Source organism: Schistocerca gregaria, chromosome 2 (genome assembly GCF_023897955.1).
Source record: "Schistocerca gregaria isolate iqSchGreg1 chromosome 2, iqSchGreg1.2, whole genome shotgun sequence".
In the NCBI taxonomy this organism is placed as follows: domain Eukaryota; kingdom Metazoa; phylum Arthropoda; class Insecta; order Orthoptera; family Acrididae; genus Schistocerca; species Schistocerca gregaria.
Window position 1 is genome coordinate 683,000,929 of NC_064921.1, and position 20,780 is coordinate 683,021,708.

The 20,780-nt window shown below is 45.4% G+C and overlaps 1 protein-coding gene across 1 annotated transcript in view; it reads left to right on the top strand.

The window, feature by feature from the left end:
* Nucleotides 1–835: 835 nt before the first annotated feature.
* Nucleotides 836–20,780, top strand: part of LOC126336306 (uncharacterized) — a 54,918-nt gene continuing 34,973 nt past the window's right edge. The window contains exon 1 of the mRNA XM_049999846.1: nt 836–899. Coding sequence (XP_049855803.1) covers nt 893–899 — 7 coding nt within the window. The 5' untranslated portion in view covers nt 836–892. The remainder of the gene's footprint in view (nt 900–20,780) is intronic.

Sequence of the window (20,780 nt, forward strand, 5' to 3'; positions counted from 1 at the left end):
CCGCCGCAGCTGCTGCTGCCGCAGACGGGGCGGAGGCCGCCACTGCTGCTGCCGCTGCTGGAGGGGTGGCTGGCTGCTGCCGGCTGGACCGCTGCTGCTGCTGCTGCTGCTGCTGCACGGCTGGACTGCTACTGCACGGCTGGAGCGCTGCTGCTCGGCTGGCTGGCTGGCTGGCTGGTTGGCTGGCACCTGAAACCGTAGCGTTTCGATTAGTGCGGGAACTGCACAATCGAAGGGCGGTTATCTTACGGAATACCGCCGGAGATGCACGCATAATCTGTGCTGGTGCTTCCTCTATAATAACCTTGACGGCGATGGGACGTGAAACCCACTGTTCGTTCCTTTCTTCCTTCGCAGCTTACAGCGTTTCGCATGACTATGTTCTTTCTCGTTAAGGACGGTCTGATGTGGTTCGGCGGCTGTATTCAGAGATACATACGAAAACCATTGGCTCCTTCCTTTCCTTGCATTAGTCACTTCTTCGCGGCTTTTCTTCGCCTTGTTATCTCTAAAAGATAGGGCACACCTCTGTTTTTGTTTCTGTATAAAGAGGGATCTCGTAGAAAAACTCAGCGAATTTTAGATAAACAGATCACAACAGGGAGGCGCTATAGTAGCCGAGAGTACAGTTGGTCGGGAAGTGTGTATGCTTCCACGAAATTTGTTGGTTGGTTGGTCGGTCGGTCGGTCAGCAGATGCGCACCTATGTCTAGAGAGAGACCTTAACAAGTGCTGCTGGAAAGCTTAGTTTCTGTACAATGGGAAACACACAGCAGACAACAGGTGGCGCCACATGCATCGACTGATCGCTTAAGAGCCCCACCAGCGATTCCTCAGTCAGCGCAGGTGTTTCCGTGCAGTTTCGTGTCGTAGGCTCCCTTCAACGTGACGCATGGCAAGTACACCGAGTCTCGGTTGGCGTTGTCGCAAAAATTGAAGTTGCGTCAGTTATTTAATTTTGAGGTTCCAGTAGCGACATCTTAGGCAAAGGTTTCGGCTTCTTTCATTTAGATTTGGTTTAGTTTTACGAGACGTTCTGTGATGCTGAAGATGTTTACAGCATTCTCTGTTTAAAATGACATATATTCGGCACGGCAATGTTCCATTTTAAATCGTCTAGCACGATGTTACAGACATCTCCACGCTCATGATTCCGTAAGATGGAAGTGTTTCACTGGGTGCAAGTAGGCTTAGTTTTAGATGACTGTCTGAGGACTTGTTCAGCATCTTTGTATTTACGTCCCTTTTTTCTGTGAAATCGTGTTCTAGAAGAGGAGAAATGCAGACGGTTTCTCGCTCTCGTCCGCAGTTTTAAAGTAGTCACATTGCTTTCCGTAACGAGATATCGTAATGTTAGTTGCTGCTTGCCAAAAGCAATAAAATACTAAATGCTATTCTGTTCAAAGTTGCTAGTCTAGTCTATAATAGTGTTTGTTTCTTGAGATTAAGGCAATTAACATTTGGTGAAATCTCTCAGTTGAATTCTGGTACTGGTGAGTAATCAGCTATTTTGCACCCTTCCTTGTTTAGTGGTGATAAACAGAACTCCAAAGTACTCTGTGGTCGAAGTTTGGTTGGAAAACTACAATGTGATTTGGCAATGTCTACTAATTCCACGACTTTTCTTTCATATTTCATATGGTGCATCTATTTATTACAACAACATTGAAACGTTTTATCGTGGTACTCGAATTTTAAACTTTTCTGTATTATGAGAGCAAGACTTCGTACTTAGAAACCCCATATTGATTTGACAGATCAAATACGCATGATCGTAGCGTCGTAGTGGCCATAGTGTTTCAGTCCTGAGGAATAGTTCCCTTTGTGATAGCGGCATTAGTCAAAGCGAACTGGTTGTGAAGCATTCTTCGTTGGTTCCAGAGTGCTGCAAGCAGAACGTTTCCAATCTCCATACAGTATGGAAGATAGTACTGGATCTTTTTAGTTCGACGGGTTGCTAACGTCACGCTAGTGACGTCCCGTGGGATTCAGTTCAATGTTTCTGAATCCCCTAACGTAGCAAATATAATTTTGCTTCGTACATGATGCAGTGGCGTTAGCTGTGAACACAATTGAATTAAAGTGATAAATGGTAAGATTCCAAGCAGTTAGTACAAAAATATGAATTTTTCTAAGATTGTTCAAAAGTGGCTACGGTCAGTTCGTCAGAGGTTAAACTAGTGATCAACCAAAACTAGAACCTCACTTTGGCTTCTCCTAATTTTAATTCTTCACAACGTACTCGGGTGAAGGCAAACTGAAAGGAATAAAGTAATGGCTTGTCACCCATGGCTATTCAAATAGTGCGTCCGAGTTCGGCTAATGTTCAGGAGTGTATTGAAAGTTTGCCATGAGTAGAAAGTTATTGAATGAAAAAATTGTATTCATAACGATTACACCATACGTTATGCTGTGCTGGACACAATACACGTTTGCTGTTTGGTTAACGGCACTGGTAACTATTTGGACCCTCGTTCGGAAGTACAGCGGTTCAAATCCCCGCTCAGTCATGCAGGTACAAATTTTCCGTGATTTTCTCTAAATCGAATAAGATAAATGCTGGGATTTTACATCACTAAGGTTTACACTCGTCACCTGGTCGTAGATAGGATACGATACCCCAAACCTTTCTGTCGATACTCCTTGCCTTATCTTTCTGGTGAAGTACCGCAGTACTGAGATAAATTACGTGAAAGCTTGATAAACAATCCCGCTGCGGATGCAGTTGTAAACAAGAAGCCTATCTTTAGTTTTAATAAGTGTGGCATCCTTCGTCAGAGGACTTAATTCTCGGTTTCCATTTCCCAGATAGTGATAGAAAAAATGTGGCTACTATCATCTGCTGTTTCGCACCAGACACCTATGACTGATACTATAGATACTACAGTATCGTAAATTTTCAGTCTGAAATTTACATTCCTGTCTTCTAACAGTAAAATTAAAATTTGAGTGTGGTAGTATTCTGTAAATGTACAGCTATATACTGCGAGCGGCTTCATGCTACATGGAGGCTATGAAATTCCTCCTTGTGATACTGGTTGGCCGTCATCATTGGCTAGATTCGAAACGGACAGAACGAGAGAGGGGGAATGTTTGCCCAAAATATTATGCGCTGACGTGACTTGCAGCGCGTTGTCTGTCGCTTGCACACCGCGGACGCTATTCACTTCCTTGATGGCGGGGAGCCACGATGCCGGAAGCCTATAGCTGTTCCCTCTATTGAAATTAGACGCATTCTTTGAAATTTGAACCGCTTCTCGGATCTTTCTTCTAGAAATGTTTGTTTCCTTAGACAGCACACGTATGTTATTAAAATCGATGTCAGAGCCACAGTTCTCATGATGTTCCGCTACTGCCGATTTTGCACTATGTCTTAGCCGCATGTGCCGTTCGTGTCCCTTAATGCGGTTTTCAACAGTACGTCCCGTTTCGCCTATATACGCTTTGCCGCAGCCACATGTGAATTGATAGACGCCTGCATTGTGGAGGCAATCAGGTGAATCCGTTTTCCGTCTGAAAAATCTTTTATATTGTTTTGACTAAAGAAAGGTGTCAGAACACCATTTTTTCGGGGATATTAGCCTATGACTATGGCCCGCCAATGGTAGCCATAAGAACTTCAACTAATAATACCCCTTCTCCAGCACGAACGCGGGAAAACTCTCCTTTATAAGAGGATGCGATGCTCGTCTCTGACAGTGTTATAAAAGTAGTGGACACGCACAAAAGCCTGCAGACTTAGGCGAATTAGTTTCTCCATAACTTTTCGTATCTGTGTAGATGCGGACTGGCTGATCGGATTATCAGGTTTTAAGTGATAGATACTGAGCATTGTCTACAATGAATTACTTGTTTCTTCAATTTTTTTAGATACACGACACTTTTATTGTCTCGGTACCTTGCAAGGTGCATCACGAGGCTCGTCTTACTCATACATGTATTTCACGCAGAACTTTGGAAACTGACCATATCACCTGTTTTAATGTCACAGTTATTCGGGGTATCTGTTCTAATGCTGTTCTAACGTCTATTCTCACTGGAGGCACTCAACATTGCCACGGAATGCGGTATATATATGTATCCGGAAGCGTCGATTGTTAGCGTTACAAAGCGCCTCTTAAATTTAACATTGAAATATTCGTTGACATTTTATCAGCAGGACAAATAAGTCTTACTTGATTTTCTCGGCATTATTGCTTTCTCAAGCATTTTAACTTATGAAGAAAGTCAGCTTCATTTCTCGATTTTGCTACCTCCTCCTTCGTGAAAGAAATCTTATTTCTTTGACAAATGTCTTGTCTGAGAGCGGCCAGGCTGTTTAGAGCGAAGTTTTCAACACGGCACGGCTTTATGTTAACAGATAGTGGGGTGGTGCGTGAAACAGTGCTTCCGTGCGCGTGAATGAAAACTCGTGCACTCGGATGCCACAGCGTGATTTCTTCTACACAAAACACGCAAAAATTTCCGTAGCAAACACACGTTCTGTGCATATTTTCGGTAGAAAATTAAGGTAGGGTGGCAGTTAGGCTACATTGTAATTACGTGTTGAAGTATATTCATCTAATACAGCGTAGCAGTGCTGCTCATTTAGTGTACTTGAGTATAGGTTTCTGTTAAGTGAAGTTAGTGTGTTCAAACGAACGAGATGGTGCAGTGGTGAGCACAATGGAATCTTTAGAGAGGATGACAGTTCATATCCGCATTCGGCCATCCAGATGTAGGTTTTCTGTGATTTCCCTGAATCACTAGAGGCAAATGATGGGGTGGTACCTTTGAAACGGCACGGCCGATGTCCTTCGCAAGTGTTAGGATTCCAAACTTGGGCTCCATCTCTAATGACTTCGATCTCAACAGAATGTTAAACCATGATCTTCCTTCCTTTAAACATTCGTGTGCCGAGTCTGTGCAATTTTTTTCGACACTGATAGTGTCAGGCTACTTAAATTATGCAGAAGTTACGGTATGTGTTTAAACCTATTCCGCGAGTACAATCTCTTTTTATTCCTTTCAGAGACATTTTACCTTTAAATGTTTACTTCTTCCAAGCACTTAACCTTACATGCTTCCAAGTCCATTATCGGCATTCATAAACTTTTTTGTTTAGCCTTCCCCCCCCCCCCCCCCCTCCCACCAAAGCAAAAAATATTTGGTTCCTCCTTTTCTGTTCCTACATCTTCCATACTAGGTACTTCACCTACAACAATGCAAATCGCATCGTCTAAATACGTAGTTTTGCACTACTTCATTTATATTCGCCTCCAGTTCCCGATTTTCCTTCCTGCTTTTTTACTGCTGTTGGCTGCTGATACAGGGTGTTTCAAAAATGACCGGTATATTTGAAACGGCAATACAAACTAAACGAGCAGCGATAGAAATACACAGTTTGTTGCAATATGCTTGGGACAACAGTAAATTTTCAGGCGGGCAAACTTTCGAAATTACAGTAGTTACAATTGTCAACAACAGATGGCGCTGCGGTCTGGGAAACTCTATAGTACGATATTTTCCACATATCCACCATGCGTAGCAATAATATGGTGTAGTCTCTGAATGAAATTACCCGAAACCTTTGACAACGTGTCTGGCGGAATGGCTTCACATGCAGGTGAATTGAACTGCTTCAGCTGTTCAATTGTTTCTGGATTCTGGCGGTACACCTGGTCTTTCAAGTGTCCCCACAGAAAGAAGTCACAGGGGTTCATGTCTGGCGAATAGGGAGGCCAATCCACGCCGCCTCCTGTATGTTTCGGATAGCCCAAAGCAATCACACGATCATCGAAATATTCATTCAGGAAATTAAAGACGTCGGCAGTGCGATGTGGCCGGGCACCATCTTGCATAAACCACGAGGTGTTCGCAGTGTCGTCTGAGGCAGTTTGTACCGCCACAAATTCACGAAGAATGTCCAGATAGCGTGATGCAGTAATCGTTTCGGATCTGAAAAATGGGCCAATGACTTCTTTGGAAGAAATGGCGGCCCAGACCAGTACTTTCTGAGGATACAGGGACGATGGGACTGCAACATAGGGCTTTTCGGTTCCCCATATGCGGCAGTTCTGTTTACTGACGAAGCCGTCCAGGTAAAAATAAGCTTCGTCAGTAAACCAAATGCTGCCCACATGCATATCGCCGTCATCAATCCTGTTCACTATATCGTTAGCGAATGTCTCTCGTGCAGCAATGGTAGCGGCGCTGAGGGGTTGCAGCGTTTGAATTTTGTATGGATAGAGGTGTAAACTCTGGCGCATGAGACGATACGTTGACGTTGGCATCATTTGGACCGCAGCTGCAACACGGCGAACGGAAACCAGAGGCCGCTGTTGGATCACCTGCTGCACTAGCTGCGCGTTGCACTCTGTGGTTGCCGTACGCGGTCGCCCTGCCTTTCCAGCACGTTCATCCGTCACGTTCCCAGTCCGTTGAAATTTTTCAAACAGATCCTTTATTGTATCGCTTTTCGGTCCTTTGGTTACATTAAACCTACGTTGAAAACTTCGTCTTGTTGCAACAACACTGTGTTCTAGGTGGTGGAATTCCAACACCAGAAAAATCCTCTGTTCTAAGGAATAAACCATGTTGTCCACAGCACACTTGCATGTTGTGAACAGCACACGCTTACAGCAGAAAGACGACGTACAGAGTGGCGCACCCACAGACTGTGTTGTCTTCTATATCTTTCACACCACTTGCTGCGCCATCTATTTCTAAACATTCATGGTGGTGTCTGATTGTACAATATCGTGTCTCTACCACTTTCGCGCAACGACGCTCTGAGCGTGTTTTTTAGGGAATTAACTAGTTTGAACCTGGGACCTGTTGCTGGTAAAGAGACGCCAGACCACACATGACATGTAGAATTCAGAAGAGTTCAGTGAGACTATCGATGATATAACCAAATACTTAATGATCTTAGCGTCAGCTCCACTGCACTCCCTGTAAAAGAATCTTAATACTAACTAAATTTAGTGGAAAGGGTTTAAGGCTTTCCTATTTTTAGTTAGCTGGTAAAATAACGTCGAAAAAGCAGTTAAGTTTACCATTGGAAACTTTATTCTACTCACAAAACATCGTTTATAAATGGCACTATTGATAAAAGGAAATGTTTTAATACAGGATGATAAAAACAGTGCGTTAAACAAAAATGAGAACGAATATTCCCTGAATGGGTTTCCAAGTTCTACAATCGATCGAAGGATGACTTATGCCATATCACATCTATAATCTCGGTTTAATTTAAGTTTCACAAAAGAAAAAACTTTCAAAATGGTCTACAGTGACCCTCAATTATCTTCAATTACTTATCTAACTTGTCGTAAATTACAGTGGCTGATGTGGCTTCTCAATAACTATGAAATAGAAAAATCATCGCGTTTCAGATCTGTTCAAGTGGCAAATGTGAACACCATGAGTTTTAATTAACGATCGACACTAGTATTACGCAAAAAGGGGGTGTAACAGATGAGACTTCTGCAGTTCTGAGTGAAGCCTTATGCGCTCAAAAATGCGGCATCGCATGCGTTCATTACCTTGTCGATGTTTAAGCAGCGTCAGGGCGTCAGCGGCCGGCGCAGCAGCCATCCAGCCCGCCGTCTCGGAACTAACAACTCTCCTAACTTCTCCTTACTACTATTTACCGAAGTTAGTTTTTTAAACTATCTGGCTATGTTTTCATCTGACCAATCAGGGTCTCAATGTTAACCTTAAGCTCCACCTACAAAAATTCTGTCTATCCAATGAGAAACGTTATACTTTTCGTGGTGGGGCAATGTTTTTTAAAGTTTGCAACGTAACAGAGACGCTAAAAAGTCTCACGCTAAAACCTGCAGCTGGTGTGGTCCTTTTAGCGTTATAGTGAGATCTATACTGTTCTTCTGGAGGGCTCTATCTTTTAACATGGGCTGGAGGATTGGTCTTATGTAACAGACACGCGAAAAAGTCTCCCGCTAAAACTTGCGGGTGGTAGTGGCCCTTTCTGTGTTATCGTAAGATCTATACTGCTTTTCTGGAGGGCTCTAGCTTTTAACATGGGCTGGGGGGGGGGGGGGGGGGGGGCCTTGACGTACCTGAGACGCGAAAAAAGCCTCGCGCTAAAACGTGCGCGTTGTGTAGTCGTAGAGGTAGTCTGGCGGCGTGGGTGTCCTTCCCTTATTGTAGGGCCTTCTAGCTTAACACGGTTCTGCTCTCGGCTTCTGTCCTCGTTTCTCCCCTCGGAATTGCGTCTGCCTCAGGGTGGGAAGGTACTACATGCATTTAGGCATTGTTAGTCTGTGGTATTCCATTTGATCACTCGTTACTCGTGTTACTTTGGTTAATTTAATGTCACGATTTATTCGGAGCTATGTGACATACTACTGGATTTGCTTACCATGTCAGGGTTTTCATGGAAGGTGTTGGATTTACCTGACACGTTACATATTGTTGAAAATTGTAACTACTATAATTTCGAAAGTTTGTCCGCCTGAAAATGTACTGTTGTCCCAAGCATATTGCAACAAACGGTGTATTTCTATCGCTACTCGTTTAGTTTTTATTGCCGTTTCAAATATACCGGTCATTTTTGAAACACCCTGTAATTTCCATCTACAGTTCGTTCACTTTCACTCCCCTTCATTTCTCTGTTTGTTAAGGAAACTCATTTATTCTCTCTGGTTTTATGTTGATAGTCCAAAATTTTCAAATAAGCTTTTTCCGTCTTTGTATCAAAATCGCCAAGTATTGAAGAAAACACGGTAGTTTCTTAATTTTTAATGTTGTCAGATAATCATGCAGCTCTTCAGTTCATCGGTTACCGTGTACATTGTGTTGGCAGGGATGATTTCACTGCTAATCTTAGCATTGATCTCAGTGGTCAGTTGAAACGAGCATGGCCTTGATGTGTTCTCTGCTGGTATGAATCAGCTGAGCTGCACCGCCACTAAGGGAATTTACATCAGTTACTTCCAAATAAGAGGCGACATTTGATGACAGCAGTAGCTTTATCTTTAACCCTCACCTCAGTGATTCCGAGCATGTCCCACCTGATGTCATGTAATTCGTGCTGCAAATAGCCAAATTGATGTTCCTTTGGATGTCTTTTGTTTAGTTTGACTGCTCCATTGTTTCCCACCCCTTTTCCTTCCGCAGAAGTTCTTCGTTCAGGGAAGGTTGGGAATGTATCTTCTCACTGGTTCAGTGGAGCTGTGTAGCAATTAATAGACAAGGATGGATAAAGAATTCAGTTTTCCCCGCTCAGGATATACAAGTAAGGAAGAAAGACGGCCCGATCGCCACTCCTGAGTCGGTCCTCCTTCCACCAGATCGTGAGAGCAGACCGTTACTGCCACAGTTGCACCAACACACATTGATAATTCTCATATGGGCTAACACTCTGTGCAGACTAAAGTGCTACAAAGGAAATCAGCACCATGCTCACCTTGGTTCCGTCATAAGCGTACTTACAGTTAAAAACTCTTAGACATAGACGCCTTTTGCTTTTATTGACAGGGCATTAGAAGTGGTAGTATTGTAAACATTATCAGTAGATAATTTTTGTAGCCCTTCCGGTAACCGAGCGAGGTGGCGCAGTGGTTAGACACTGGACTCGCATTCAGGAGGACGACAGTTCTATCCCGCGTCCGGCCATCCTGATTTAGGTTTTCCGTGATTTCCCTAAATCGCTCCAGGCAAATGCCAGGATGGTTCCTTTCAAAAGGACACGGCCGACTTCCTTCCTCGTCCTTCCCTAATCTGGTGAGACCGATGACTTCGCTGTCTGGTCTCCTTCCCCCAACAAACCAACCTTCCGGTATTTACGCTCAGTGACCGTTTTGCTTGCGGATGACTTCTCCAGACAACACTGTCAGAGTTCAGGTGACAACTTCTCCTTCCATGTTACCTCATTTGTGTTTCTGAACTTCTTTCCACAGGCACTTTTTTTGAACATGGCGAATAGTTTTCTCGGACACTAATATTTCTTGATGTCAACTTTATTTGTAGCTTACGATGTCATTCTGTGGATGTTCACATTTCGCGATCAATGCTGTTACCTGTTATGTTCCTACGTTTTGCAGCATTCTTAAGAAAAATATTGCAAACTGTGTAATGATCAAAAGCTTCTGTCTACCCATAATGTTTACAGTACAACCACTTGAACAACTCAAAAACGAGAATGAGCTTTAATTCTTCATTGCGATTAAGGCAGAAAAACAGAAATCGTTAAAATTAATCATTTATTGTATTTAATTTGCAGTTAGTGCGCCCAAGTAGCTACGATCTAGTCCCTAAACGTAGCGACAGAAAAGACTCAATAGTATATTCCTCAGGCATTCTGGCTCCTGACAGCCACTTCTTTGAGATGTAAAATGTAATCAGATTTTGGAGCCTACTCAAGAGACCAATCAGCTGGTTTTTTTCCTCCTATTAGCATAAATGAATCTTACCAACAACGCAGAATATTTGGCAACCCAGTGATCGACCACTTACTTCCTGGTTAGCAAAGATTTTTTGACATTTCCAATGAATAATCAGTGATTTTCGCCTAAGGTGCGCATAATGTTACCAGTTCATGGGTTTGAGTAGAGAAAAGTCTTTCTATGCAGAAACTTCCTAATCTCGTCTTCTACATTGAGATTCATTTCCTAATCACCACTGGAATAACAAGGGGAGACAACTGCTCTAACATTCTGCGTGGTCTCTGTTCTATATCGTGTCTCCCTACCACTTTCGTGCAACGACGCTCTAAGCGTGATTTTTAGGAAATTGACTAGTTTGAACGTGGGACCTGTTGCTGGTAAGGAGACGTCAGACCACACATGACATGTAGAATTCAGAAGAGTTCAGTGAGACTAGCGATGATATAACCAAATACTAAATGATCTCATCGTCAGCTCCACTGCACTCCCTGTAAAAGAATTTTAATACTAACTAAATTTAGTGGAAAGAGTTCAAGGCTTTACTATTTTTAGTTAGCTGGTAAAATAACATCGAAAAAGCAGTTAAGTTTACCATTGGAAATTTTATTCTACTCACAAAACATCGTTTATAAATGGCACTATTGATAAAAGGAAATGTTTTAATACAAGATGATAAAAACCAACTGCGTTCAACAAATATGTGAACGAGTATTCCCTGAATGGGTTTCCAAGTTCTACAATGAATCGAAGGGTGACCCATGCCATATCACATTTATAATCTAGGTTTAAATTAAGTTTCGCAAAAGAGAAAACAATCAAAATGGTCTACAGTGACCCTAAATTATCTTTAATTACTTACCTAACTTGTCGTAAATTACAGTGGCTGACGTGGCTTCTCAATAATTATATAACAGAAACCATCGCGTTCCAGATTTTTACTTCACGTGGCAAATGTGAACACCATGAGCTTTAATTGACGATCGACATTAGTATTACGCAAAAAAGGGGATGTAACAGATTAGAATTCTGCAGTTCTGAGTGAAGCTTTATACGCTGTTATGCGCCATCGCGTGCGTTCATTACCTTTGGCGTTGGTTAGGCAGCTTCAGGGGGGCAGCGGCCGGCGCAGCAGCCATTCAGCTCGCCGTCTGGTAACTAGCTTACTTCTTCTTTAACTCTTCCTTACTACCATTTACCAAAGTTGGTTTAAGAAAAACTATCTGGCTGTGTTTTCATCTGACCAATCAGAGTCTCAGTGTTAACCTTAAGCTCCGCCTACAAAAATTCTGTCTATACAATGAGAAACGTTACACTCTTCCTGGTGGGGCAGTGTTTTTAAAGTTTGCAACGTAACAGAGACGCGAAAAAGTCTCACGCTAAAACTTGCAGCTGGCAATGTCCTAGTGGTTAGCTGGCAACGTGGGTGTCCAGCCGTCCCTTATCGTAGGGCATTCTAGCTTAACACGGTTCTGGTCTCGGCTTGTGTTTTCGTTTCTCCCCTCGGAACTGCGTCTCTCACAGTGGGAAGGTATGACGTGCATTTAGGCATTCTTGCGTTAGTCTGTGGTATTCCATTTGCCCACTCGTTACTCGTGTTACTTCGGTTAATTTAATGTCACGATTTATGCGGAACAATGTGACATACTACTGGATTTGCTTATGTCAGGGTTTTCATGGAAGGTGTTGGATTTGCCTGACACCTTACAATGCCACAGGTCTGCACTAGCTCTGAGGTAATTTGGTGCCTCTAAAGTGAAGGCTGCTTTAGCTTATGGCTTCAGTCCCACTGAACGCCATATTTTCTGACTGACAAACTACAGGCAGATTAAAGTCCAATAAGGAAATCGTAAGAATACTTCTCCTTCATAAGTCGTTTTGCTACTTGCAGTACCTCTTAGTGCAATAACAGTATACTTTGATACTGCACAACTAATAATTCTTTCCACTTCTGTGAAAGTAATGTTTGGTAACTGAATACACTATTTTATTTACGAAATAACGCATTTTCATACACTTTCATATGTCAGCAAGTAAACAGACCATTCCGAAGTGAGTAAAATGTTTCTAATTCGTGAAGATACACAAAAGATTGCGTGAATTACTTAATGTTATTCATGAGAGAGACTCCAGCTGTAAGATTATTGCGCTTCATTTGTATTAGCGCAATGCATATTTTAATAGCATTTTTCACTAATTATTGAACGCAATAGTAAATATCAGAAATCAATTAGTTATTACAGTATTCCTTTGCACTATCTGAAAGTCTGATTAGGTAGTTTACATTCGACACTTGTAAAATAAAACAGGTTCTTAGTTGAAGATGTCACCAAACCAGTTTTGAAATGCATTTTCATCTTAAAGGTATTTCTTGCCAGTTGTGCGATAAGGACTGGGAAGCGTAAACATTAGGAGCACAGGATCAGAAGAGTAATTGCATTCGCTCCATTTCGTGGAACGTCCATTGGTAGAAGGAAGCCCTTTATAACGTTCAGTCTGTAATCGTACAACGTAATTTTATTTCCTGAGTACTTACTGTACAGATATAGAGAATTGAAAACTAGCATGTCAGTGACAAGAAAGCATAGTTTTTTCGGCCGGCGGATAGACTTTCGTTCACATAAATAATACGATAACATCTAATCTTATCAGTCCCAGACACACACCTATTATACCTAATAATAAGCAGAGGTTTAGTGACCATTTGCCAGTAGTCTTGTAATTTGGACATTTAACGTTACTCATGTGTAACGAAACACCCAGGAAAACTAGTAATTCGCTTATACTTAGGTTTCCATTTACTGATCCGAGATCCCTCTTCTGTATTTTCGCTCAGCAATATGTTGACTGCGTTATCGTTTGTTTCGTGAACTACAGGTTGCAACAATTATTCTGTTACCAATAATCTGAAGAAATCCATAGGAGAATTGCCAGCAAGATGAATTTCCAAAACTTCTTCCTACGTAAGTGTGATACTGCATATTATACGGTTCTTTATGCCAGAACTCAACTGGGCTATCTCCGTGTGACAGGCCGTGCTCTTTTTTCGTCGTCGATTTGCACACAATCGTCGTGATCCGTATCGTCAGAGTCGGAACTGTCACGAAACAGATTCGAAAGCTGTGCTTCAACGCTATCATCATTCTGCAATTCTTCTGTAGCCTCTAAATGACAATCTCCATGGTATGCCTCGTCCTCATTACACTGTCGTCTAGTAAACTAAGTAACTGTTCTTCCCCCCCCCCCGTCCTTCCCCTACCCCGTCCTTCCCCTACCCCGTCCTTCCCCTACCCCGTCCTTCCCCGCCAGTAGTGGGTCCCCATCTGCACCTGCGATCATGATGGACTTTCCATGGCACCTGAAATCCAGCACAGTAGGCTGCCTGTTGTGGTGGGTTCGTCATGTACCCTCTATGTTGTAGCTCCCTGACAACACAGGGATCGTACTGCCGATACATGAGCTGCACTCTCACCATGTAAGCCAAGGAGTAGATGCCCATCTACCTGGGGCATCAGGACTCCCGGCAACAGTCATCCTGCCAGTTGGCCCTCGCTGAGGCTGGGTGGCGCCCGTGGGGAGAGCCCCTGGTCAGAGTGGGTGGTATTGCGGCGAACGTTTCGCAGATGAAAAGTCAACATGCATCACGTCGATCTGTGGCCGCGTCTTGTAAGAGGAAAAGTTCTGTTTCTGGTTCTGGTACTTCTGCCTTTCCCCCCTTGGCCACTCCCTTTGAGGGGGAGCACAGGCCCACAGGCTGGGGCGAAATACTTGCCCTGCTATTTAGTCTGTTCTCGGACCGATGCGGGGACGTTTGCCACTTCCAAGCCCATGTTCTTTGTACAGCATATCGAAGATATCTTCGGCGAAATCGAGGCTCTTGGTAAAATGCGTTGGGGGTCCATTCTCATAAAGACCACCTCCGCTACACAGTCGGCGGCGCTCCAGGCATGTGACCAACTAGCGCATATCCCAGTGTCCATTGTCCCACACCTGGCGCTCAATAGGATGCAGGGGATTATTTTCCATCAGGACCTCCTGCTGCAATCAGATGAGGTGGTCAGGGCCAGCCTGGAGCGCCATGGCGTGCATTTCGTCCAGCGAGTCCTGCGCTGCCCCAAAGATAGTCACATCGACACGGGCCTTTATCCTCACCTTCAAGGGGATGTTCTCCCGGAGAAGGTAAAGGTGATGTGCTACCGGTGTGACGTGCGACCTTATGTCCCAGGTCCTATGCGATACTTCGGGCACATGTTGTCATGGTGTGAAGCTGTGCCCCTTTGTGGCGATTGTGGACGTCCTCTTCATGAGGGACATACATGTACCCCACCACCTCGGTGTGTTAATTGCCCTGGCCTCCACTCGCCTAGATCTTTCGACTGCCCCACATATCAGAAGAAGAAGAAGAAGGAGAAGATACAAGAATTGAAAATTTTGGACCCTCTGTCTTATTTGTGAGGCCAGGAAGAAATGACAGCCTCCATCCTGTGATGTTGACAGTTGTTTGCTTTGGTCATGTCCACTCCTTCCGCAGTATCCTTCCACCTCCTCACCCCTATCCTGTCCCCCCTTCCACCTCCTCACCCCATCTGGGGTCTATGCCTCCACCTCCCAAATCCTCCTCCCTCACGGCCTCTGCCCCTTCTGCCACAGGGGCCACCCTCCTCCTCCTCCTCCTCCTCCTCCTCCTCCTCCTCCGAGGCCGCCGCCGCCTGAGAAGCGATCCTTTTCTCAGGCGTCCATTGGGGAAACGTTACAGACCCGGCTTCCAAAGTCTGGCATTCCAAAAAGGACCCCGAGCGTGAAGGCTTTCTTCGGGTCCAGCTCCCGGCCGTCCTCAGTTTCGCTGGGACGCTCTGCTGCCAGGCGCTCCGCTGGCCTGTCGTCAGCGGACGATGCTGCCCCTCCTGCGCAACCCAGGAATGTGGCTGCAGCTGGCGACGACTCGATGGAACATGATCCGCCTCCCGACTATTGTAGCGATGTTCCCTCGGAACCTGGCCCACCGCGGCTGTCGAGGTGACCAGCTCTTCACCCGTTTCGTTCCCCCCTTTTCTCTGATTCGCGATGGCTCCGTTACATTGGAACATGAGGTATTCAATCTAATCGGGAGGAATTAAAACTGCTACTCGGTCTGCACCGTCTGCACATCATTGGTCTCCAGGAAACTAAGTTGTGCCCAACTGACTGTATTTCTTTTGCCCACTATACCTCTAAGCGAGCTGACCTAACCCCTGTGGACGGTATTCCAACTCATGGTGGGGTCATGTTGCTCGTTTGAGACGATGTCTGTTACCATCCCCTCCCATTGACCACCCCACTCCAAGCAATAGCTGTCCATATTACTCTTTCTGCCCTTACTTTTTCTGTTTGTACTGTCTACACTCCATCGTCATCTGCAGTTAGTTGGGCTGACATGATGCACCTCATTGTTCAGTTTCCTCCACCGTTCTTATCGTTTGGCGACTTCAATGACCATCATCCCCTTTAGGGTTCTCCTGCATCCTGTCAGAGAGGCTCCCTCTTGGTAGATGTTTTCAACCATCTCAATCTTGTCTGCCTCAATACTGGCGCCCCGAATTTCCTCTCGGACTCTACTCGTAACTACTCCCTCTTGGACCTCTCGATCTGTTCCACCACTCTTGCCTGTCGGTTAGAGTGATATGTCCTTTCTCACACCTATTCAAGCGACCATTTCCCCTGTGTCGTTAGTCTCCTGCACCACACTCCATCCCCACGTCTCTCGATCTGGAACATACCGAAAGCTGACTGGGGACTTTACTCCTCCCTGGCGACTTTTACGGACCAGGATTTTCTCAGCTGTGACAGTCAGGTGGAATACCTCACGGCTGTTATCAATGCTGCCGAACGTTGCATTCCTCGTACTACCTCTTCTTCAGGTCGCGTTTCAGTCCCCTGGTGGAATGAGGCTTCCAGAGACGTGGTTTACGCACCTTTCTCCGCCATCCTACACTGGCGAATTGTATTAATTACGAAAGACTCCGAGCGCAATGTTGTCGAGTCACAGAAGACAGCAAAAAGCTTGTTGGGGTTCTTTCGCAAGCTCCTTTAACAGTTTTACTCCCTCTTCTGTCGTCTGGGGTGCCCTGCGCCGGCTGTCGGGCATTAAGGCCCACTCCTCGATACCTGGCCTGACTTTAGGTAATGAGGTACTTGTGGATCCTGTGGATGTCTCCAACGCCTTCAGCCGCTTTTTCGCGGATGTTTCAATCTCCGCCCATTACCACCCTGCCTTCCTTCCCAGAGAAGTGGCAGGAGAGGCTCAGCGACCTTCCTTCCACTCTCTGAATCTGGAAGATAATGCCCCCTTTATCATGCGGGAACTCGAATGTGCACTTGCACTGTCCCGGTCCTCTGCTCCGAGGCCAGATCCCATTCGCGTTCAGATGCTGACACCCCTTTCTCCGGCAGGCAAATGCTTTCTTCTTCATACCCTGAATCGCGTCTGGGCCCAAGGTCAGGTTCCCATGCGTTGGCGTGAGGCCGTCGTTGTTCCCAAACCCGGGAAGGATAGACACCTTCCTTCTAGTTACCACCCCATTTCTCTTAAAAGATGGAGTGCATGGTTAACACTTTAGTTGGTTTGGATTCTTGAGTCTCGACGGCTACTTACCAATGTTCAATGTGGCTTTCGTAGACGCCGCTCCACTGTTGACCACCTTGTGACCTTGTCGACATTTATCATGAATAACTTTTTTCGTAAGCGCCAAACGGTAGCTGTTTTCTTCGATTTGGAGAAGGCTTACGATACCTGTTGGAGAGGAGGTATCCTCTGCACTAAGCACAGGTGGAGCCTACGTGGTCGCCTGCCCCCTTTTATTGATTCATTTTTAACAGATCGAATGTTTAGGGTACATGTGGGTTCTGTATTGCCCGATGTCTTCCTCCAGGAGAACAGGGTGCCTCAGGGCTCTGTTTTGAGCGTAGCCCTTTTTGCCCTAGCGATCAATCCAATTATGGATTGCATTCCACTTAACGTCTCAGGCTCTCTTTTAGTCGATGACTTCGTGATCTACTGCAGTGCACAGAGAACATCCTCCTGGAGCGTTGCCTTCAGCGTTGTCTTGACAGCCTACACTCAGGGAGTGTGGCTAATGCCTTCCGGTTCTCTGAAGAGAAGACGGTTTGCTTCAAATTTTGGCGATATAAAGCATTCCTTCCACCATCCTTATATCACAGTCCCGTTGTTGTCCCATTCGTGGAGACAATGAAGTTTTTAGGGCTCACACTGGACAGGAAAATTTGTTGGTCTCTGCATGTCTCTTATTTGGCTGCCCATTGCACATGTTCCCTTAATGTCCTCCGTGTTTTTAGTGGTTCATCTTGGGGAGCAGATCGCACTGTCCTCCTTCGCTTATATCGCTCCATAGTCCGATCAAAGCTGGATTATGGGAGCCTCGTCTACTGATCTGCCAAGCCATCCCTCTTACGCCATCTCAACTCCATCAACGGGGGTTACATCTTGTGACCGGATCATTTTATACTAGTCCTGTCAAGTCTTTAAGCTGAAGCTGCTGAATTACCATTGACCTACCGGCGCGATGTACTGCTTTGTCGGTATGCCTGCCGGATGTTGTCAATGCCCGACCACCCCTCTTATCAGTCCTTCTTTGCTGATTCTCTCGACCGTCAGTATGGATTGTATGTGTCTGCCTTGCTGCGCCCTGGTGTCCACTTTCGTCACCTGCTTTGACAATTGGCTTTTGCTCTCCCTAAAATCTTCAGAGAGGGTGAGAGCCCGACACCACCTTGGCTCCAGGCTCCGGTTCACATTCATCTTGACCTCAGTTCCTCCCATAGGAGGGTACTCCGGATGCGGTGTATTGCTTACGGTTTGTCGATCTTTGTGCGCGACTTGCCAGTAACACCTTCACTTTCACTGATGGCCCATAACTGACAATGGTGTCGACTGTGTCTTTGTCGTCAGAGACGTCACCTTTAAATACCGGCTCCTGGACGAGTGTTCCAGCTTTACGGCCGAGCTTTTTGCTCTCAATCAGGCCGTTCAGTATGTCCGCCCCCATCGCCATTCTCCGTATGTACTCTTCTCTGATTCACTGTGCTCTTCAGAGCCTTGGAGCTCCACATCCGGTCCATCCCTTGGTGCAACGGATCCAGCAATCCCTCCATTCTTTTGCTGATGATGGCTCTTCTGTTAGCTTTATGTGGGTTCCAGGCCGTGTAGGAGTGCCTGGGAATGAGGCTGCTGATGCTGCGGTCAAAGCTGCAGTCCTCCTACCTCGGCCAGCCTCCCTTTGTGTCCCATCGTCTGAAATTAGTGGGGTTGTTTGTTAGAGGCTTGTCATCATGGTGGGATACTTGGTCGTCACTTAAAGACAATAAGCTCTGGGCCATAAAACCGTTCCCAACAGCTTGGACAACCTCCTCCTGACCATCTCGGAGAGAGGAGGTCCTTTTGGCCAGGTTGCGGATTGGGCATTGCCGGTTTACCCACCGCTACCTGCTATCCAGTGACCCCGCCCCGCAGTGCCCTTGTGGTCATGCATTGACAGTGCCCCATGTTTTGTCGTGTCCCCATTTAAATCAATCTCGTGTTGTCCTGTCTCTGCCATCTACTTAACAGGTAATTTTAGCTGACGACGCTCGGGCAGCTGCTCGTATTCTTCATTTTATTACTTCGACGGACTTCTCCAAAGACATCTAACTCTTTTAATTATTTTATCTGCGTCCTTGTCAGAGCTTTCTGGTGTTCCCCCCTTGAGTTTTACCAGATTATATGTGCACTTACATTTGTGAATGGGCGCTAATGATGTCAGCAGTCGATCGCCCTAAAACCCCCACAAAAAAGAAAAAAATGCCACCATGGTACCTCCACTGTTATCGATCTCACCATCACCTCCACTGCTCTCGTGGTTTCTCTACACTGGCCATGGCATGATCATCGTGTCAGTGACCCCCTTCTGGTGATTCTATTGTTCCCCTGCCGCCCCAGGCAGACAGGCACTCACATTGGGCAATCTGCACGGCCAATTGACCTTTATATACGTCTGACATGCACTTAAACACATCCCTCTCGAACTGTGTTGGTGCAGTCGTGCAAGACACCTGACAACATTCTTCATACTGCTGGCGCTGCTGTTCACCTATCCACAGGGCCCCTTCATCGTCGACCTATACTGTGATGGACGAAGGATGTAGCAGTCACTGTCCAGGAAGATCAGCAGACGCTGCAGCGATGTAAACGACACCCTTCATGGACCAACCTTGTCTCTTTTAATTATCTCAATGCTAAGGCCAGTTACCTTATTAAGCAGAGTAAAAAGGAATGCTAGGAGCACTGTTTCTTTCTGGCGATGTATGCCTAATTATCGCAGGTTTGGTCCAAGCTCCATAGCCTTCTGGGCCGCTAGCGGCAGTCGACTCTCAAAGGTCTTCACTCCTAAGGTGCTCTGTGTACTGATCAATTCGACCTTGCTGCACATCTCGCAACACACTTTGCAACGCCATTAGCGTACTCTCCCTATCCTGCAACCTTCCTCCAGCAGAAATGCACCTCTGTTTCAACCCACAGCACGCCGAAACCTATAATGAACCCTTCAATGAATGGGAATTTTTGCAGGCTCTTACCTCTTCACTATTAGCCTGACGAATGTACTTCGTAAACTGCTTGAGAGGATGGTTAGCTCAGATTATGTTGGACACTTGAATTTCAGTGCCTTTTGTCTGTATCAGTGTGGCCTAAGTGATCAGTTCCTCAGAGTGAAAGCAGAAATCTGAAAAGTTACTAACCTCTGGCACCTTGTTGCGATCTTTGACATACATAAGGCATACGACATGGATTAGGGCCATCACATTTCAGTATTTCAGTTACCGTCCATGACTGGGGCTTTCGTGGCTCCTTTCAGATGTTTATCCTCGAGTTTTTATTTCGCCAGCCCTTCTGGGATTGAGTTGGCACTTAACCCAGTGCCCCTTAGATTCAGAAGAACGATATCCCACACGGTTCTGTGTTGTCACACTCTTCCTCATAACGATCAATGGACTTTTAACCCCGATGGGCCTGTGGTTACTCCAGCATTGTACGTCGCCTATTTTCCATCCAGTGCAGCTCCCACTTGGGAGCGCCTGCTGAGTGTCAGCTCCAAGTCACCAACCAACAAGCCTCTGCTTGGCCTATCTCCAATAGCTTAGTTTCCTCTTCTCAAAACGCGGGTTATGCATTTTTGTCATCGACACACAGTACACTCTGATCCAGAACTTTTAGATAACCAGTTCAATTTTGTAGCAGTCTCTCGTTTCTTGGGACTCAATTTTGCTAAAAATCTGTTCGTGCCCCACATTCGCCACCTAAAGACTATGTGCATGTAGAAGCTTAATGCTCTCAACCTTGGCTCACATATCTCGGAGTGTATA